Source organism: Stylophora pistillata, chromosome 3, assembly GCF_964205215.1.
Source record: "Stylophora pistillata chromosome 3, jaStyPist1.2, whole genome shotgun sequence".
NCBI lineage: Eukaryota > Metazoa > Cnidaria > Anthozoa > Scleractinia > Pocilloporidae > Stylophora > Stylophora pistillata.
Genome location: NC_142521.1, coordinates 33330113 through 33346625, shown reverse-complemented (window position 1 = coordinate 33346625; position 16513 = coordinate 33330113). Strand labels below are relative to the sequence as shown.

At 40.6% G+C, this 16513-nt stretch overlaps 2 protein-coding genes across 2 annotated transcripts; both read left to right on the top strand.

Annotated features, from left to right (window-relative positions):
• Positions 1-1880: 1880 nt before the first annotated feature.
• LOC148735709 (uncharacterized) lies at positions 1881-2822 on the top strand. The gene has a single exon (XM_088752986.1). It carries the CDS (start codon positions 1881-1883, stop codon positions 2820-2822), a length of 942 nt encoding a protein of 313 aa, XP_088609112.1.
• A 3585-nt stretch (positions 2823-6407) lies between these two features.
• LOC111331586 (uncharacterized) lies at positions 6408-15739 on the top strand. The gene is made up of 4 exons (XM_088752402.1): positions 6408-6980; positions 11309-11344; positions 12033-12305; positions 13250-15739. The coding sequence occupies exons 1-4, from the start codon at positions 6494-6496 to the stop codon at positions 14527-14529; spliced, it is 2076 nt and encodes a 691-aa protein (XP_088608528.1). The 5' UTR covers positions 6408-6493; the 3' UTR covers positions 14530-15739.
• Positions 15740-16513: the final 774 nt, after the last annotated feature.

Sequence of the window (16513 nt, the reverse complement as noted above, 5' to 3'; positions counted from 1 at the left end):
AATGTCTTTACGTGGGGCATGGTTACCCATATTACCCGAGCCAGAGGCTCATGTATGAAACGCAAGACAACAACCAATCCATCCCACCCCAGGGGAGGACATTCGTCCCACCCCAGGGGACGACATTCATCACACCGTAATCTCGTGCGTGGGAAATTAACGTCTCCTACCCCAACCCCTCAGGAGACGGGACCTCCATTTATTCGTCCCTATCCGAGAAGACTAGAATATTTAAACCATTCCTTGATGTTATAGAAAGGCAGCATATTATGGAGTTCCATCACCGCCAAAATTCAAACTTAGCTCTTTCTCCACGCATATCATCATTCACTGGCAACATTCAAATATTCAATTGAAATATTCAACCCTCCACTACAACATTCATGTCAGGCGTTTAAAATACACTTACAGCATTTAAAAATACACTCCAAACATTCAATCAATCAAGTGAAACATTCAAAGCAGGCATGCAATATCCACTTACACTATTTGGACATGCAATTTAAACAAGCGGTTATTCAATTCACACTTTCATTTCGGGCATTCGACTTTCAATTCGAACATTCGATTCGAACATTCGATTTTTCAATTCAAACATTCAATTCAAACGTTCAATCTAAACATTCAATTCCAACCTTCAATTCAAACATTCGATTATTCAATTCGAACATTCAATCCAAACATTCAATTCGAACGTTCAATCCAAAACGTTGTAACATCCTTCCCAGTGCCATCCGACCAACATCCGGGTGTTACGAAAACGAAGACCTAAGACCTAAGACCCAGTGTTGAAGAGACCTTGTAAACAGAAAACCGTAGAAATTAATTACAAGTTAATCACACATTAAACAGCAACAACGCTTAGGAATATAATACATTACATTTCACGAGTTTCTTCCCATTATTATACTGCCAGTACTACTGGCCAGTCTTGTCTGTTCTGTTTCACTATGCGAGCTAATTTGGTGTTGATATTCTCGAGGGTTTCCTCGGGTAAACTTACCACACATATTATTCTAGGACAGAATAAGCCGTCTTGGTTTTTTTACTACGAAAACGAGGATCCTTTATGAAAAGCAGAAAACCTTTGAAAGTACGATTGGAGCGCTAATAATTGTTATTTCAGCATTTGATTCGTTAAGACAGTTCGCGCGTGGTTTTTGTCATTCTTTCTTCAGCAACCACTGCTTTCGGCTCTTGGATTTGTTTTTCTATGCAATGAGTTCAAATTTGGAACAGAAATCCCCATCGAAGGAGTGATCGGAATGTTTTAGGGCCTTACTAAGTTAAGCACGCTTTATTCGGGCTTTTAAAAAAAGGGTCTTCGTTTTCGTACCACAAAAACGAAGACCCTGCATTAGCCAAATGAATTGCTTACTTTTTAACGAGAATTTTCCAGCAGAGAAGGCTTAACGACCGTGAGAATCTATCTTAGCTACGAGCTACAGTAGCAATCGACTATTTATTGACAGAACCCAGGAGTCATTTTTCTTGTACAGGAAGCGTTCTCTGTTATTCTGTCACGCAATGCTAACTATAACTCAAAGGCGGCTAGCGTTCGAATTCTGCCTGCTGTTCCAGAATAATAATATGTGTGGGAAGTTTACCAGAGGAAACCCTCGAGAATATCAACAGAAAATTGGCTCGCATAGGGAAACAGAACAGACAAGGCGGGCCAGTAGTACTGGCAGTATAATAATGGGAAGAAACGCGTGAAATGTAATGTATTATATTACTAAGCGTACTACTCTAATGTATTATATTACTACTCTCTCACTCAGTCAGTGACACAAGCCTCTCGACCAGCTTCTGGTAAGACTCTTGACCTGGTCTTGTCTTCGGCACCTTCATTGGTGACAGATGTGCAGATTCATTCCGGCATGAGCGACCATGATACAGTAATCTTTACAATCAACACTAAACCATCTCGTTTAAACAAGCCGCCTCACAAGGTTCATCTTTACAACCGCATGAACCTTGAGGGCTTTAAGGGTGCAGCCACAAGTATCAATCAGGAATTCTTCAATTCCAGTCCAGATGCCCGTTCTGCAAATGGAAACTTGGTGATGTTTAAAACTTCTTTGGCTTCAGCTGTTGACACTTTTATTCCATGGAAGATGACCAAAGCTAAATCCTCCTTACCTTGGGTGACCAAGGCTATCAAACGCCAAATGAGAAAAAGGGATAAATTGCATTCACTAGTCACCCACTCGAACAACCCCTCGATTAAGGCATCATATAGAAAACAGCGCAATGAAGTTGAGGATATGCTTCGGTCATCGCATTCAAACTATGTCAACAACGAGATTGGAGGGAGCTTGGACTCCAACCCAAAACGGTTTTGGAATTACGTCAAGTCTTGCAGATCTGAATCCATAGAAGTTCCAACACTTCAGAGCAGAAATAACCTCTATGTCTCCAGTAAAGATAAAGCGCAAGCCCTAAACAATCATTTTAAATCTGTATTCGTGGACGATGACGGTATCCTACCTGAAATTGGTTTATCTGATTATCCGCCAATTCCATATCTGTCATTTTATGTAAATGGTATCAAGAAGCAAATTTGCAATTTGAATCCTAACAAAGCATGTGGCCCGGACAATCTTTCACCTCGTATACTGAAGTTATTAGCTAACGAATTGTCTCCTGTACTTACCTTTCTTTTTCAACAAAGTTACGATTTCGGCAGGCTACCTGATGACTGGTCAAAGGCCTTGGTTATACCAGTATATAAGGGCGGCAAGCAAGATCAGTCCAAAAAATTACAGGCCCATTTTTTTGACTTGCATATGTTGCAAGATTATGAAGCGCATAGTACTTAGCCACGTACACAAGCACCTTTCCACAAATAACATCCTTTGTAAACACCAACATGGCTCCAGGTCCAGACTGTCTTGTGAAACGCAACTGGTCTCAGCCATTCACCGGTGGGCCTCCATTCTCAACATTGAGGGTCAAGCTGATGTTATCCAACTCGATCTCAGCAAGGCTTTCGACAAAGTATCTCATCCAAAGCTCTTACATAAGTTAAGTCACTACGGTATTCAAGGCCAAACCTTATTATGGATAAAGGGTTTCTTAAGCAATCGCTCTCAAAGTACCAGTGTAAACGGCGTACATTCTACCTGTACGAGATTTGAACCTATGACCTCTGCGATACCGGTGCAGTGCTCAACAAACTGAGCTAACAAGCCAACTGGGAGCAGGTCATTATGTTGGTTCGTATTAAACCCGCCAATAAATTTGAATAAATGAAAATCATATATGTGTACTGCGGTTTCATAAAATATACGAAAGCGTTCCTCGCTGTAATAAATTAACCCTATTTATCTAGTAGCGACTAAGTACTGTAGACATGACTTATTGACTTGCCCTGTTCTTCCAACAGAAGAGCGAACATGACAGGCATGCAATGTCTACTTTCACTGCTTATAACAAGTGTAAAATTATTAAGTCGTAAGTGAAAAAAGCTGTTCCTTCAATTTAAAACGGCAGTCACTTTGAGAATAAAGTAACCTTTTAGTTGCCTGTCATTATATTTGTAGTGAAGTCGCTGACGCCAAAACGGGCTGGCTTTCTCTATCTTGGCCTTGCATCGAGCTGGTGCACTTAAAACAGAAGGTTGGGTAGAAGTGCGGAATTCTCATTTGTCTCACGCTCTGCACCCACAAGCGACATTTAGTTTTTGAGTTCAATACAGAAGTCACCATTCTCATTAAATCATGAGGTGTTAAGGTACGAAATATTTACTTCACAAGGTAACTAGGAAGAAAGTGCATTTTCATTCGTTTTTGTATATCTTCATCCTTTGTTCAGTGCGATTTTACACACTTCGGGTTTGAACCATCCTCGGAGACCCAGGGGCTGTGGGTCGATTTCAAGTTAGGGCGTGAAGAGCCCTGGGGACATTGTCTCAAGACAAGTTCCAAACGGTCGCAGTCGTTCTGCCATCTGATTGTTGCCAGAAAATCTTTGTGTTTTTCTGCCCAATCAGAGTGAAGTGTGCTTTAGAGTCCTTTCGTGTGTTTTAACACGGACATATACTACTAGCTCAGCTGCTCGCTGTTTGTTTGGACCGTGCGACGGAGATTTGCTTGAGGCGGAAAGTTTCAGTCTCAGCACACAATGTAAGAGAAATCGATCAGATTGTCAGCGAAAATCTTACCGGAAATTATACTGAATACTTTCGCAGGTATCACTAGAGAACTTGTTTTAAAGTTTGCGAGGTTTGTATACAACACGATGGTTGCAGTCATTGATATGTCGCTTTAAACGTTAAACGAGATTTAAGCTTAAATCTTTCTAGATTTTTTGAATAATTTGCTGTGACTGAAACTTTGCCAATCCCGTGAAGTTATTTCGTCGCACGGGCCACGCAGGTATGTTGAGCAACTGGTACTTGCGCAACTTTCTGTGCGTGCCAAAATCTAATCTCATCTTCGCTTGAAAAAAAAGAAAAGCTAAGCGTGGAAACTTTTGCTTATTAGATGTGGGTAGATGACCCTGTACTACTAAGCTCACATTTGCGATAAAGCAAACCCGCCCTTCCCATCCAATATTTCTTGGTCTTTGGTTTTGTTTATCCCACCGAAAACAGCATCGGATCGATTTCCAATGATCAAAGGTATTTAACTTGGTCTTCAACAATCGACCGGAGAGGTGAAATGACAATGACCAAGGGACTAGAAGAGAATCCGTGGCCTTCCTAGCTCAAGAATTTCAACACTCTAGACAGCAGTTGAAAGATTAAACTCTTTCCAAACCCCTTCGGTAACTGCCCGAAAACGTCTCTCCTTCCCACGATGTTCTCGTTAATAAGTTTTTGTTCAGATTTTAATTAGCTAACCGGAAAACAGCTAAGCTTTCTCTTAGCACTTGCTGGATGTGGTCCGCGAACTTAACGTTCTCTGCAACCTTGGCCGTATAGTGAACGACTTTACTACTAAGATTAGATTTTGGCGCGCACAGAAAGCAGAAAGCTACTTAGGCGAAAGCGCCAGTTGCTCGACATACCTGCTTGGTCCGTGCGACGAAATAACTTCACGGGATTGGCAAAGTTTCAGTCACAGCAAATTATGCAAAAAATCTAGACGTCTAAAGTGACATATCAATGACTTCAACCATCGTGTTGTATACAAACCTCTCAAACTTTAAAACACGTTCTCTAGTGATACCTGCGAAAGTATTCAGTATAATTTCCGGTAAGATTTTCGCTGACAATCTGATCGATTTCTCTTACATTGTGTGCCGAGAGGCCCGAGACTGAAACTTTTCACCTCAAGCAAATCTCCGTCGCACGGTCCAAACAAACATAGCGAACAGCTGAGCTAGTAGTATATGTCCGTGTTAAAACACACGAAAGGACTCTAAAGCACACTTCACTCTGATTGGGCAGAAAAACACAAAGATTTTCTGGCAACAATCAGATGGCAGAACGACTGCGACCGTTTGGAACTTGTCTTGTAAGACAATGTCCCCAGGGGCTCTTCACGCCCTAACTTGAAATCGACCCACAGCCCCTGGGTATCCGAGGATGGGTTTGAACTTTTCGTGGGGAACACGTGCCACAGATTACACGACATATTTCAATTTTAACCGCTGTACTTTAAACCTGTGTGTTCGACCCTCGACGAACGTCTTCGATATAGCGACGAGATATCCAAGTGTAATGGCAGATATTAGATCTGAGCCCGCGTAAAAGCGGTTTTGTCTGAAGATGTACGGAATCGAGGCACTTGGGTCAAAGGCTTTGTAAATTCTCAAAGGTATCACTGTATATTTCAAGATAACTCGCATTTTACGCAATGTTTTTACTTTTATCGAGAATCTGAAGCATTCAAAAGGCAAAGATAGCAATGGTTAGACATTGTATTGCATTTGGATGCAACAACCGGAGCGATAAACCCAATTGCAAGCATCTTTCGTGGCATTCACTGCCACTGAGCAACAAGAAACTTCTGGCGACTTGGCTAGTCAAGATTAAACGGGAAAACACGCCCGTAAGTAAACATTTCTTTTATGCAGTGAACATTTTGAAAAGGAAGACTTTTCCAAGTCATATGCTGGCCGGAAAGTAAGTCTTAAGTCAGACTCAGTTCCGACAATATTCAGTTTCTCCGAACAGAAAACCAAAAGGAAGGCTCCGAAGGAAAGACGCTCGGTTGACTTTCCGGCCAAGATGTTGCAGTGTGGTTTATCGCTCCGGTTGTTGCATCCGAATGCAATACAATGTCTAACCATTGCTATCGTTGCCTTTTGAATGCTTCAGATTCTCGATAAAAGTAAAAAAATAGCGTAAAATGCGAGTTGTTTTTAAATATACAGTGTTACCTTTGAGAATTTACAAAGCCTTTGGCCCAAGTGCCTCAATTCCGTGCACCTTTAAACAAAACCGCTTTTACGCGGGCTCAGATCTAATATCTGCCAATGAAAGCCCGAGGCTTCGCACTTTCCCTTAGGTTTGAGTCAGCATTTGCACTGTATCTCACCAAAAATGCTGGGTAATTTTTCACGTTTACGTATCTCAACGAAAACTCGGCGATGCTTTCGACGATATCCTGCCACATTTATCCTTTCCATTGCGTTGGGTGGACTAGGAATGGTCATCTATTTTGAGCTAACCGACATGTTTATGGCAGAATCGTCGTCTGAGCAGCAATATGTAGACTTTAAAGGCTCTCAACGTGTGAAGTATGTGAAAAGTGTTGGAAATTTCTCGTCAGCTTGCAGACTGCCGAGTTTGGATCCGTTTCACCCAAGCATCATGCAATTTGTGAAAGATCTTGGCAAGTTACGATGTCAAGGAAACACGTTTTCAACCTACTCCAACAACGTGCTAGAGGTGGAAGGAGAAGACATATCTTCCGTTCAGTACAGAATAATTGAAAGAGCTCCTGGAGATGACTTCCATACTGTTCTTTCCGAACCAAAGCACGTACTTAACCAAGTCAAAATAGTCAATCGGGATCCTTTCAAACCTGGTAAGATATTTTATTATCCAAATGTGCTTCGTAGAGTACAAATCACGTGCGAGACGATTACAGATATCACGCAATATGGCAAGATTTCCATACTACCCCATACATTAATTATGCCTAGAGCGTTGCAAAGATACCTTTATATTTCGTCTTCATGAAATGGAATGCATAGTTAATATTAGAACATAGCTAGCAGAGTCGCGCAATCAAATTCATAATACGTAAGCGTGCTCAAAATCCCGATAGTGCACGCTGATAGCGTCAGCAAATCCGACTTCGCCAGAATTTTTTTTTTCGCGCGAGCTACCATTGCTAGTGCGGGGAAAAATAATACATTTCGCGACAATAATGGATACAAACAGAAACTCGGCCTGCTAGTCCGAAAACGAAGACAATGTTTCGACCTTTTCCCATGGGCTAGAGTTCTTAAATGAGGCAGAAAAAGAGAAAAACAAAGGAAAGGGAGACTCGGCATCGGCGCCGTCACGGTTCGCTTCAACTGATATTGTTGTCCGTTTTTCGCGTCGCATTTGATGCACAATTCCACCGGCTATGTTCTAAAACAATTGGTTCATGCTTTCAGCTGTGCACTATCGAGTTATGGAGCACGTGGGAAGTTTGGAGAGCACTCAAGAAGCTAGAGTTGTCCTCGGCTATCGCCTCGGGTAACTCTTACGCTTCTTTCGTGCTCTCGAAACTTCCCGCGTGCTCCATAACTCGATAGTGCACGCTAAAGCATGAACCAATTGTTAACTGGGGTTATATAGAAATCTTTCCCACGATATTTGTCCTCCAGAAATATCCGCGAAATTCGCCCACACTGAAATAACAATTGGCGTGTTGGTTAATAAATCTCTTGCTAAACGTTTTGTTGCTCGCTGAGTATTTTTAACTCATTATTTGTACTTTGACTCACCTTACGGGCTCGTAAAATACGGCACAACTCATAAAAATACTCAGCTATACCACACAACAAAACGTCAAATAAGATATATGTATACTCTGATAACAATTTGATCGACATATTCCATCTGCCGCCTTGAATTTCTTCTCGTTTAATCAATGCATGCTATGTTTCCTGTAACTGACTTTACTAGATAGGGCCTTATTACCAATCTTTACAGGCGCCTTCGTCCTGCCTCGTAGCAGGAAAAAATTTTGTCGTACGTGATGTATGACAGATTTTTCAAACTTTACACGCCGTTATTTGAAAGGAGTCCCATATGAAAGACAGCGTCGACAAATAATGTTTGAACCCATAAGGAATTAAATTTACTGGTTGACAATTACAGTCATCAGGTTCCACTCTCTCTATGCAAATTATGAAACAGAAAAAAAAACTGCAATAGAGAAACCTATAGACTCTTGTATCGAAACAATTTGTGTGCTGTTTGGCGAATCCATTTTTCGACGCTCTCGTCGCATTTCAGGCGTTGGTTGAATTCTTCGTCAGTGCTATCCCAAATTCTTCTTGATTCTTTCCTTTCAATGAGAGTCCCCAATAGAGTTCTTCAATCCCGCGATCCCGACTAAAACTTTTCTCCCAATCCCGTAATCCCGACGAATTATACAGGCCAATCTCGGTCACGATCATAATTTTTTTTCTTATTCCAATACCTCAACTTAAAAGGGCCTTTCGTTGCGTGATTCCCCACGGGGGAGGGTACAGCTACAGGTAGGGTACTGTTAGAATCGAAATAGAAAGGATAATTCATACGCTTAGCTCGTTTTGTTGAACGTGATCGTTTGTGGCGTCTGATTGCGAAACATAGGGCAAGAGGTCAGGAAGAACCAAAAGTTGCCGGTGACGCTTAGCCTGTCACGAGACAAACAACACAGATAAAAAGTTTGTAAATTTTTTTGCGAGGCAGGACAGCGGGATAGTCACGAAAACGAAGACCTAAGACCCCCTACGAAAACGAAGACCTACGACGAAAACGAAGACCCATTACGAAAACCGTGAAGACCCACTACGAAAACGAAGGACAGCGGCTCCTTTGATGAATTTGTCCGAGTCAAATATTTTGTGCTTGAAGCACAAACCATTCACACGGTTAAAAGCTATGCGTTGACAGATTTTTCAGATCAAACAAGCAGTTTTATCTTCAGCGCAGTTTGACTTTACCACACGAAAGGAAATTCTCAGGCGGATGCAAGTCTCTCTTGTTACTTGCACGTAAGAACTTTTGATATAAGCCTGCGAACAGGTCCTCAGGCATCCGGTCAAACCACCACAACAAACTCGCCACCACTCAAAGTGAAATCACCGCCGATGGCGATTTGACTTAAACGCTATGTGAGATACTTACATCAAATGAAAGCTAAGATGTAGTAGTATATTGCGAGAAGGGAAAGGTGTAGCGTCTCATTTATGGAACGTTAAACGAAATGAAACATGGTGATGTCACGAAGATTATGATCAACTTAAGTGATATAAATGATTTCTGCAGATATGAGTGAAATTTTATGAAACTTACATCCTGTAAATGTTAAGAAGTCGAAGTATATCTTGATCAACCATACAATTAATTAGAATAAGAAGTAGTGTGTCAGCGATGTTACCTCTGGCGGCCGCATTCGTTAATTCTTTAAAAACAAAGGGTTTACCGAACAAAGAAAGGACGCCAAAGTCTGTTTGAGTAAACTTCGCTGTATTTGTACGCGCTTTTAATTTCGTAATGTACTTCGACCTCTTAGCATTTTTATGATGTAAGTTTCATACGGTTTCATTCATATCGGCGGAAATCGCTCATATCACTCTGCGAATATCACTCTAATTTCGCTAGTCGCTAACAGATCACGATCTTCGCGATATGTATAGGTAATCGCATGGGGCCGAGTAAAATTAAGGATTAACATCACTTGTGTTCTCGGAAGTTGCTGAAATTGCCCGAGTCGCTGCGCATGATGCGTGACTTCCGGTATTCGTAAACATTGCAGTTTCTATGAATTTTCTCTGAATTCTAGATTTCTACAACTGAAGAATAAAAAACTACTTCTAGTTTTGTAAACATATACAGATGTTTTGGAGCCGTTTTGATGGAATTTTTACCCTATTTGACTCTGTGTCTGTTAAAAATAAATAAATTTAAAAAAAAAAACGGAACACGTAAAAGCATGAATAATCCGACTGAATAAGTGTAGTTCATTTGCGTTGATGTTTAATAGTGATACAATGAAAAGTTGCCAAATTTCATTGTTTTCGTGAAACGCCCCAGTCTAAGAAACATCTTTTGCCTCTTAATTTTCCTATGTTCTTGTGCAATTGAGTGCCCTCGTGTGAACACCTTAAGGGACTAGTCCCTGCTACCGGTCCCCTCGTGTAAACCCTTCAAAGACTTGTCGCCGGGACTAGTCGCACGGACTAGTCGCAGGGACTATTCCCCTCGTGTGTGCCGACCTTAAAGCCCGGCAAAACGCAAGCAACATTTCAACGCAACATTTTGCAACATTGTTGCGCGCAAGGTGTGGCACACTTTTGACCACTCTGTAGCAATATGTTGCCAGATGAATTTGTGTTTTTGTCACTTGGTATCTGTAACCAAACATGGATCAGTGAGAACGACAAACTATAACGCTATGCGATCCAAACACTCGATTACTGAGAATTTCACGAATTGTATATTACAAAATGCGAATCAAGATAGCTCTTCCGTTAACTTGGATCAAAGAACTACATTTTGTATTGAATAAACATGGCATGTCGCAACTTTGTGAGACAAGCAACTTCAGGATCTGTGAAGAAATTGAAGAGCGATGAAATTTCACTTTTAACTTAACTTAAGACAGCTCACTATGGAAGATTTCCAACTAAAAAACAATTACATGGTTATATTATAATTCGGCGAAGAAGACAACTGAAACGGATCCAATTGTAAAGTATAGCTAGGATTGAGGAAACAACCACTTCTTTAATAACGCAAAGTCATGGTTCATACAGTAATACCCGAGTCTTGATGATTTCTTGCTCTGGGGTCAGGTTCTGTTGAGCTGACATGTGTACTTCTCCATCAAAGTCTCCTTCTTTTTTTTGGTTTCCTTTCTTTTTTCTTTTCTTTTTTTTTTTTTTTTTTTTTTTTCGGTTGATGTGGCGTATATCACAGTGGTTACACGCATACACAAAGTCTTGGCTGTATTGCATTTTGCCGTCAAGTCCCAAACCTCTAATTCGCCTGTCAGTATGTCGGATGACCAAATGGAATGGCTTCTGATGGTACTTTTCGCCAAATTCCTGGTTGTACCCTTAGCATCTTTTCATCTTGTTTGTTAATAGCTAGGGAAGGAATTAAGGAAAACACCCTTTCTGATTGTTGTTTTTTGTTTTTCAACAGGTTTGTTCAGAAAACTGTGGAACTGGATCAAGGGATGTAAGTACACGTCATAGTAACGGGACCCTGGCGCAGTAAAGAACAAATGAGAACATAAGAACAAATTGAATTTACTGAGGCACAGTTTTACTCTGACAAATAACAAGTGTAACGCTGTCGAAAGCTCTTCACAATTATAGCGCTTGTTAGTTGCCTTTAATTAAAGAATAAATGGATTGGGAAGTGCCATACACGTTTCAAAAAAATAGTGTTAAGGTCACTAAAAAATTCCTATCATCTGCACTTTCCGATATAATTAGTTTGGAAACTTTTCCCTGTTTCGGAAGAAAGAAGGACAAATCGGCCACATTTGGTGGTACAAACCAGTCCCTTTTATTTTAAATCGTTTTTCATAGTCCTCATCCACTCGTGGTGCACACGCTTGAGGGGAGTGCGTGCAACATGTCTATGAGAGACCTTTCGCTTGCGTGTTTGACTTCTGTCGCATGCTTATGGGCCTAACGTGGGCGTCGGTCTGATTAAAATCGAGCGCCTGTACGGAATCCTAGTCTCTGTCACAGCCGTTCTTTGGTCTCGTCACTTGACGTGCTTTATCCCTTACGAGACCGAACAACGGCTGCAAAGCTATGGAGACCACTGGATCCAGGATAATTTGAAATTTCATGGCGAACAGTGCACAAACTTACATAACATCCTTTGTCTGTCTTTTTCTCCTTTCGTGACGCAGATCGCGCACCATCCCCATTTTATGGTAAGGCAGTCGTGGAAGCCGAATACCTTCGTGTTGATGTTGTGAAGACTTCAGGTGCGATCGAAAGCGACGTACACATGCAGATCGTACCAAAAGATGAAGTGTTATCAAGACCGGCCAAGCCTGGTGGTATTCCCCTTGATATCTCAATGATAATGTTTGATTCCACATCTGCAGCTAACTTCCAGAGAAAGATGCCCCACACTTTGGAGTACTTGAAAAAACATCTCAATTCAGTTGTTCTTCAAGGTTTGTTTGTTTGTTTGTTTGTTTGTTTGTTTTAATCAAAATATCAGTGTTTAGTTTCCGGTATAGTTGTTAAAATGGACGACGCAACGAGAAGTACTGATGGCATAAGCCGTGGCAACGTGGAATGATTTGAACTGCTTTGAAAAGTTAAAAAGTTGTTTTAACCTTCACCGTCAAAGATTCGAACACGGATCTATTAGTAATCATGCATTTCCGTGTAAATGCTTGAATTTTATTTTGGTCAAGATGATATCCACCAGCTCATAGGCTTGCACATCGGCTCTATGTTCTAACCAAGTCCTCCTTTTGTCACAATTTTGGCATCGACACGAGCTGTTCATTAACCCCTCTACATTTTACATCACATTCTTTTTTACTTCAATTCTCTACAAATGTACAACAATAAGTACATGCAGTCATAGACTGCTGTTAATTTTTTTAGTCATTGAAAAGCACTTCAATGATTCGCTTACGTTGTTTTTAGTCATTTAAATACGTTTTGCTCGTATTTTTGTTCACCCCTACGGGGTTCGGAAAATACTACACAACTCGCAAAATATCTGCGTGTATTACATGTTAAACGATCTTATAAGGAACCAGTGATTATTTATGAAGAAGGAATTGGGGGGATCACATATGGTTTTCAGGGTAAACGGAGGGGGGATCAGTCGTCGTTAACAGAGAAAGAAGGGGAACTATAGAAAAGTAAGTGTTTCTTGCATCCCATGTAGTCCCCTCCCCTCCCCTGCTCTCTTCCCTATTTGCATAAATTTTGATATTGGTGTCAGCACATAACTATCAAGGGAGGGGAATTCCTGAAAATTATAACTTCCTCCGATAGGAGTCGGGTAAATTTTATTATGACACAGTCAAAATCCTCCGACCCCGCTCAAGGCGAAGTAAATAATGACTAGTTTCTAAGGTGTATTTGTTACTAATACTAGGTGAAACAATTGTGGGAGATGGTACAACAGCTCAATTGTGTGCAATGCTTACTGGTATAGCTGAAAAGGAACAACCAGAGGCAAGAAGAAGTGAACCAAATGCTACGACAGTTGATAACTGGAGGTGGATTTTTCGAGATTTAAAGCAGAAAGGATACGCAACCCTGTTTTCAGAGGACTCGACAGTTTATGCAGCATTTAATTACCGTCTGCATGGATTTAAAGATCCACCCACTGACCATTTCGCCCGACCATTGTGGATGGAGGCAGACAACATCACACAACGGTTGGTTCATTGTATCGGCGGGCGAGCATTTCATAACATGTCCCTTGACTATCTGGTTGATTTCTTCCGTGCATACAAGCAGAAACCCAAGTTCTCTTTCATGTTGCATGCTGTTATAAGTCATGACGATCTGAACAAAATAGGTTATGTCGATGATGATTTGAAAAGAACACTACAAACTTTAGAAAGAGAGTCTTTTCTGGAGAATACTATTTTGATTATTTTTGGCGATCATGGTATTCGATATACTGGGATAAGGAAGACACTCCAGGGGAAATTAGAGGAAAGACTTCCATTTATGTCCATGACAGTCCCAAAGTGGTTTACTGAGAAGTATCCAGATCTCTACGCGAATTTGATCCATAATTCCAAAGTACTGACCTCACCGTTTGACGTGTACGCTACTCTGCGTCATATCCTGTCGTATCCCAAGTACCCCAGTGATATTATAACTGGTCAAAGTCTGTTTACTAAAATTGACAAAGATAAACGCACATGCGCAAGTGCTGGAGTTGAGGAGCACTGGTGCCCATGCTTGAACTTGGAAGAAGTCTCCATAGAGGAACCAATCATAAAGAAATCAGCCGAATTTGCAGTTACCTCTATAAACGATTTGATTTTTCAGCACTCCGAGTTGAAAACGCAGTGCCACAAATTGGTTCTAAAAGAAATTAAGAGCTCTTTCCGTGACATGCCAAACGCAGATATACAGTTTTTTCATTCGTCGTACCGCAACGAAAAATGTGATTCATGTGGCTTAAACTATGGTAAAAAGTCAATTAATACTTTAGCCCGCGATACAATGTATCAGCTGCAGTTCGTGACGTCACCTAATGAAGGCTTCTATGAAGTAACTGTTCGAATGAAGAAGGGGGTTCCGTCACTCGCGGGAGATATCAGCCGCCTGGACGCTTACGGACATCAACCTCACTGTGTCCAAGATAAATATCCTCTTTTACGGAAATACTGTTACTGCTTGAGACAGCGTGCATGATGATAGCTCAGTTTGAAGACTTTTTTTTTTAGCATGGTTGATGCGTTTCCAGTGACAGACGTGTACAGTAATAGTTTAAAATTCAGTTACTAAAGACAGCTAGAATTCGTCTTAATGGCATGCTTGTGAAGATTTTCTATTTATCGTGGTGGATACGTTTCCAGTGACAGAAGTGTACAGTAATGGTATAAAATTCATTACTGAAGACAGACAGAATTCATCCTAATGGCATGCTAATAATACAAATTTTTGTCTAATATAGCTCCTTGTCTAATATAGCTCCTTGTCTAATATAGCTCCTTGTCTAATATAGTTACTTTATTAGGTATTTTAATGAATATTCAAGGTATCCCAAAAGGATTGACGAATCCCAGAATACCCCAGGGTGTTCCTACTGGCATGTGATTATACGCGATCGTCAGGCAAATCGCCACGATCGTCACGAAGATCGGCGCGATGTTCGCCAACCGCTTGTCACATGTTTCCAGGGATCGCTGCGATCATAATGAAAATTAGAGCTAACTGACAGAGCTAAATAACGTATGCGCATTCGCTAGGTTTTACGCGGAAAACGGATTTTTGAGTAGTTTGCAATTGCAGGGCTGATTTCTTATTCTGTTGGTTCGGGGCGTCGTTTTCCTTGCCGCTTTTCTTTTACAGAGCAACCTCCAAAAACCTGGTACAACCCCTAAAAATTTTTCGAAAACAAAAAAAAAAACCCTCCATAAAACCCCTGGAAATAGGAAAATGCCCTTGACGAAAACAAAGTTCCTCGGCTTTGTATGTCAGCCCTTATTATTTTCCGCTAATTTAGCTCAATTTTAGACCTAGAACACTTGAGCCCGCGTTGATGACCGCATACCATCTGACGTAGCATTTCGTTATTCAGCCCTGTCGGGCTAACTAAAACGACAATGAAAACAAACGAAACTTGAAAAATAGAAACGAAAATGCGCAGTAGGGTATAGTAGTTGAGGCCTGTGGGTGAACTCTTACAAGGAGCGATCAGATTTTTTTACGAAGATTTTCATCCGAAAGCCCACATATTTTCGCCGCACCTTTTCATGGTCGTGTGTTCTATATAAATTGAAAGGACTAACTTCATTTACTTTTTCATTTATTTTTGTAATATTGTAGCTCGTATGATTAACATATACATTGCATTATAGGTAACTCATCCTTTTGCAAGAATTCACATTTAATTATGGTGTATCTTCGTATCTACTGGAGAAAGCGAGCAAAAGGAGACAAAAACAATTGGTGAAAAAGGCAACTCAGAAAAGCAAAAAGGAAACAAAGAAAAGAGAAATTTCCCAGTTTTTCCCTGTTCAAATAATCTCTTACCGATCTAAAGGCTTGTCGCGGCAGATACATTCCAGTGTCATAGAAACTTGATCCAAATTGATCATTTTTACATGTAGTATTTCGCGTGGAGAAAATTAGGAAAAGTTCTATGTTGCCATTTCCTAGATAAATAGGGCTAACTTCGAATTAACGCCCGGGAAACATCATGATAGTAAAACTAGAAGAAATGCTCTTACTTCAATGAGCTGAAGTTCCTCATCCATATGAGGAGCTGGTTTCAAATTTTGCACAATGGCTTAAAACTTAATCAAAATTTGTCTACAGAACTTAATCTGGAGCTCCCTCCGGAAACAGTATCCTGTCTTGATCTCGGCTGATAAATCAACAATAAAAACTTTCCGGTATCGTAATTTTAAAACGACCACATTTACATAACTCGGGTTGAAATTCCCTCAATAGTGGGGCCTTACCCCAAAAATTAAAATCCTAAAGTTGAGAAAGAAGTTAATCGAGAATCGAATTTTTTCGAGACACTCCCTAAACACTAACACACAACATTTCCCCGTAAAATTAACACATTAGTGACGATTGCCATGCTACGCACACGATTTTTAACTTCAATCTTTTAGTAAACACTTGTTTAAAAATAGTTCAACTTCAAAAAAGGGACCGTTATTTT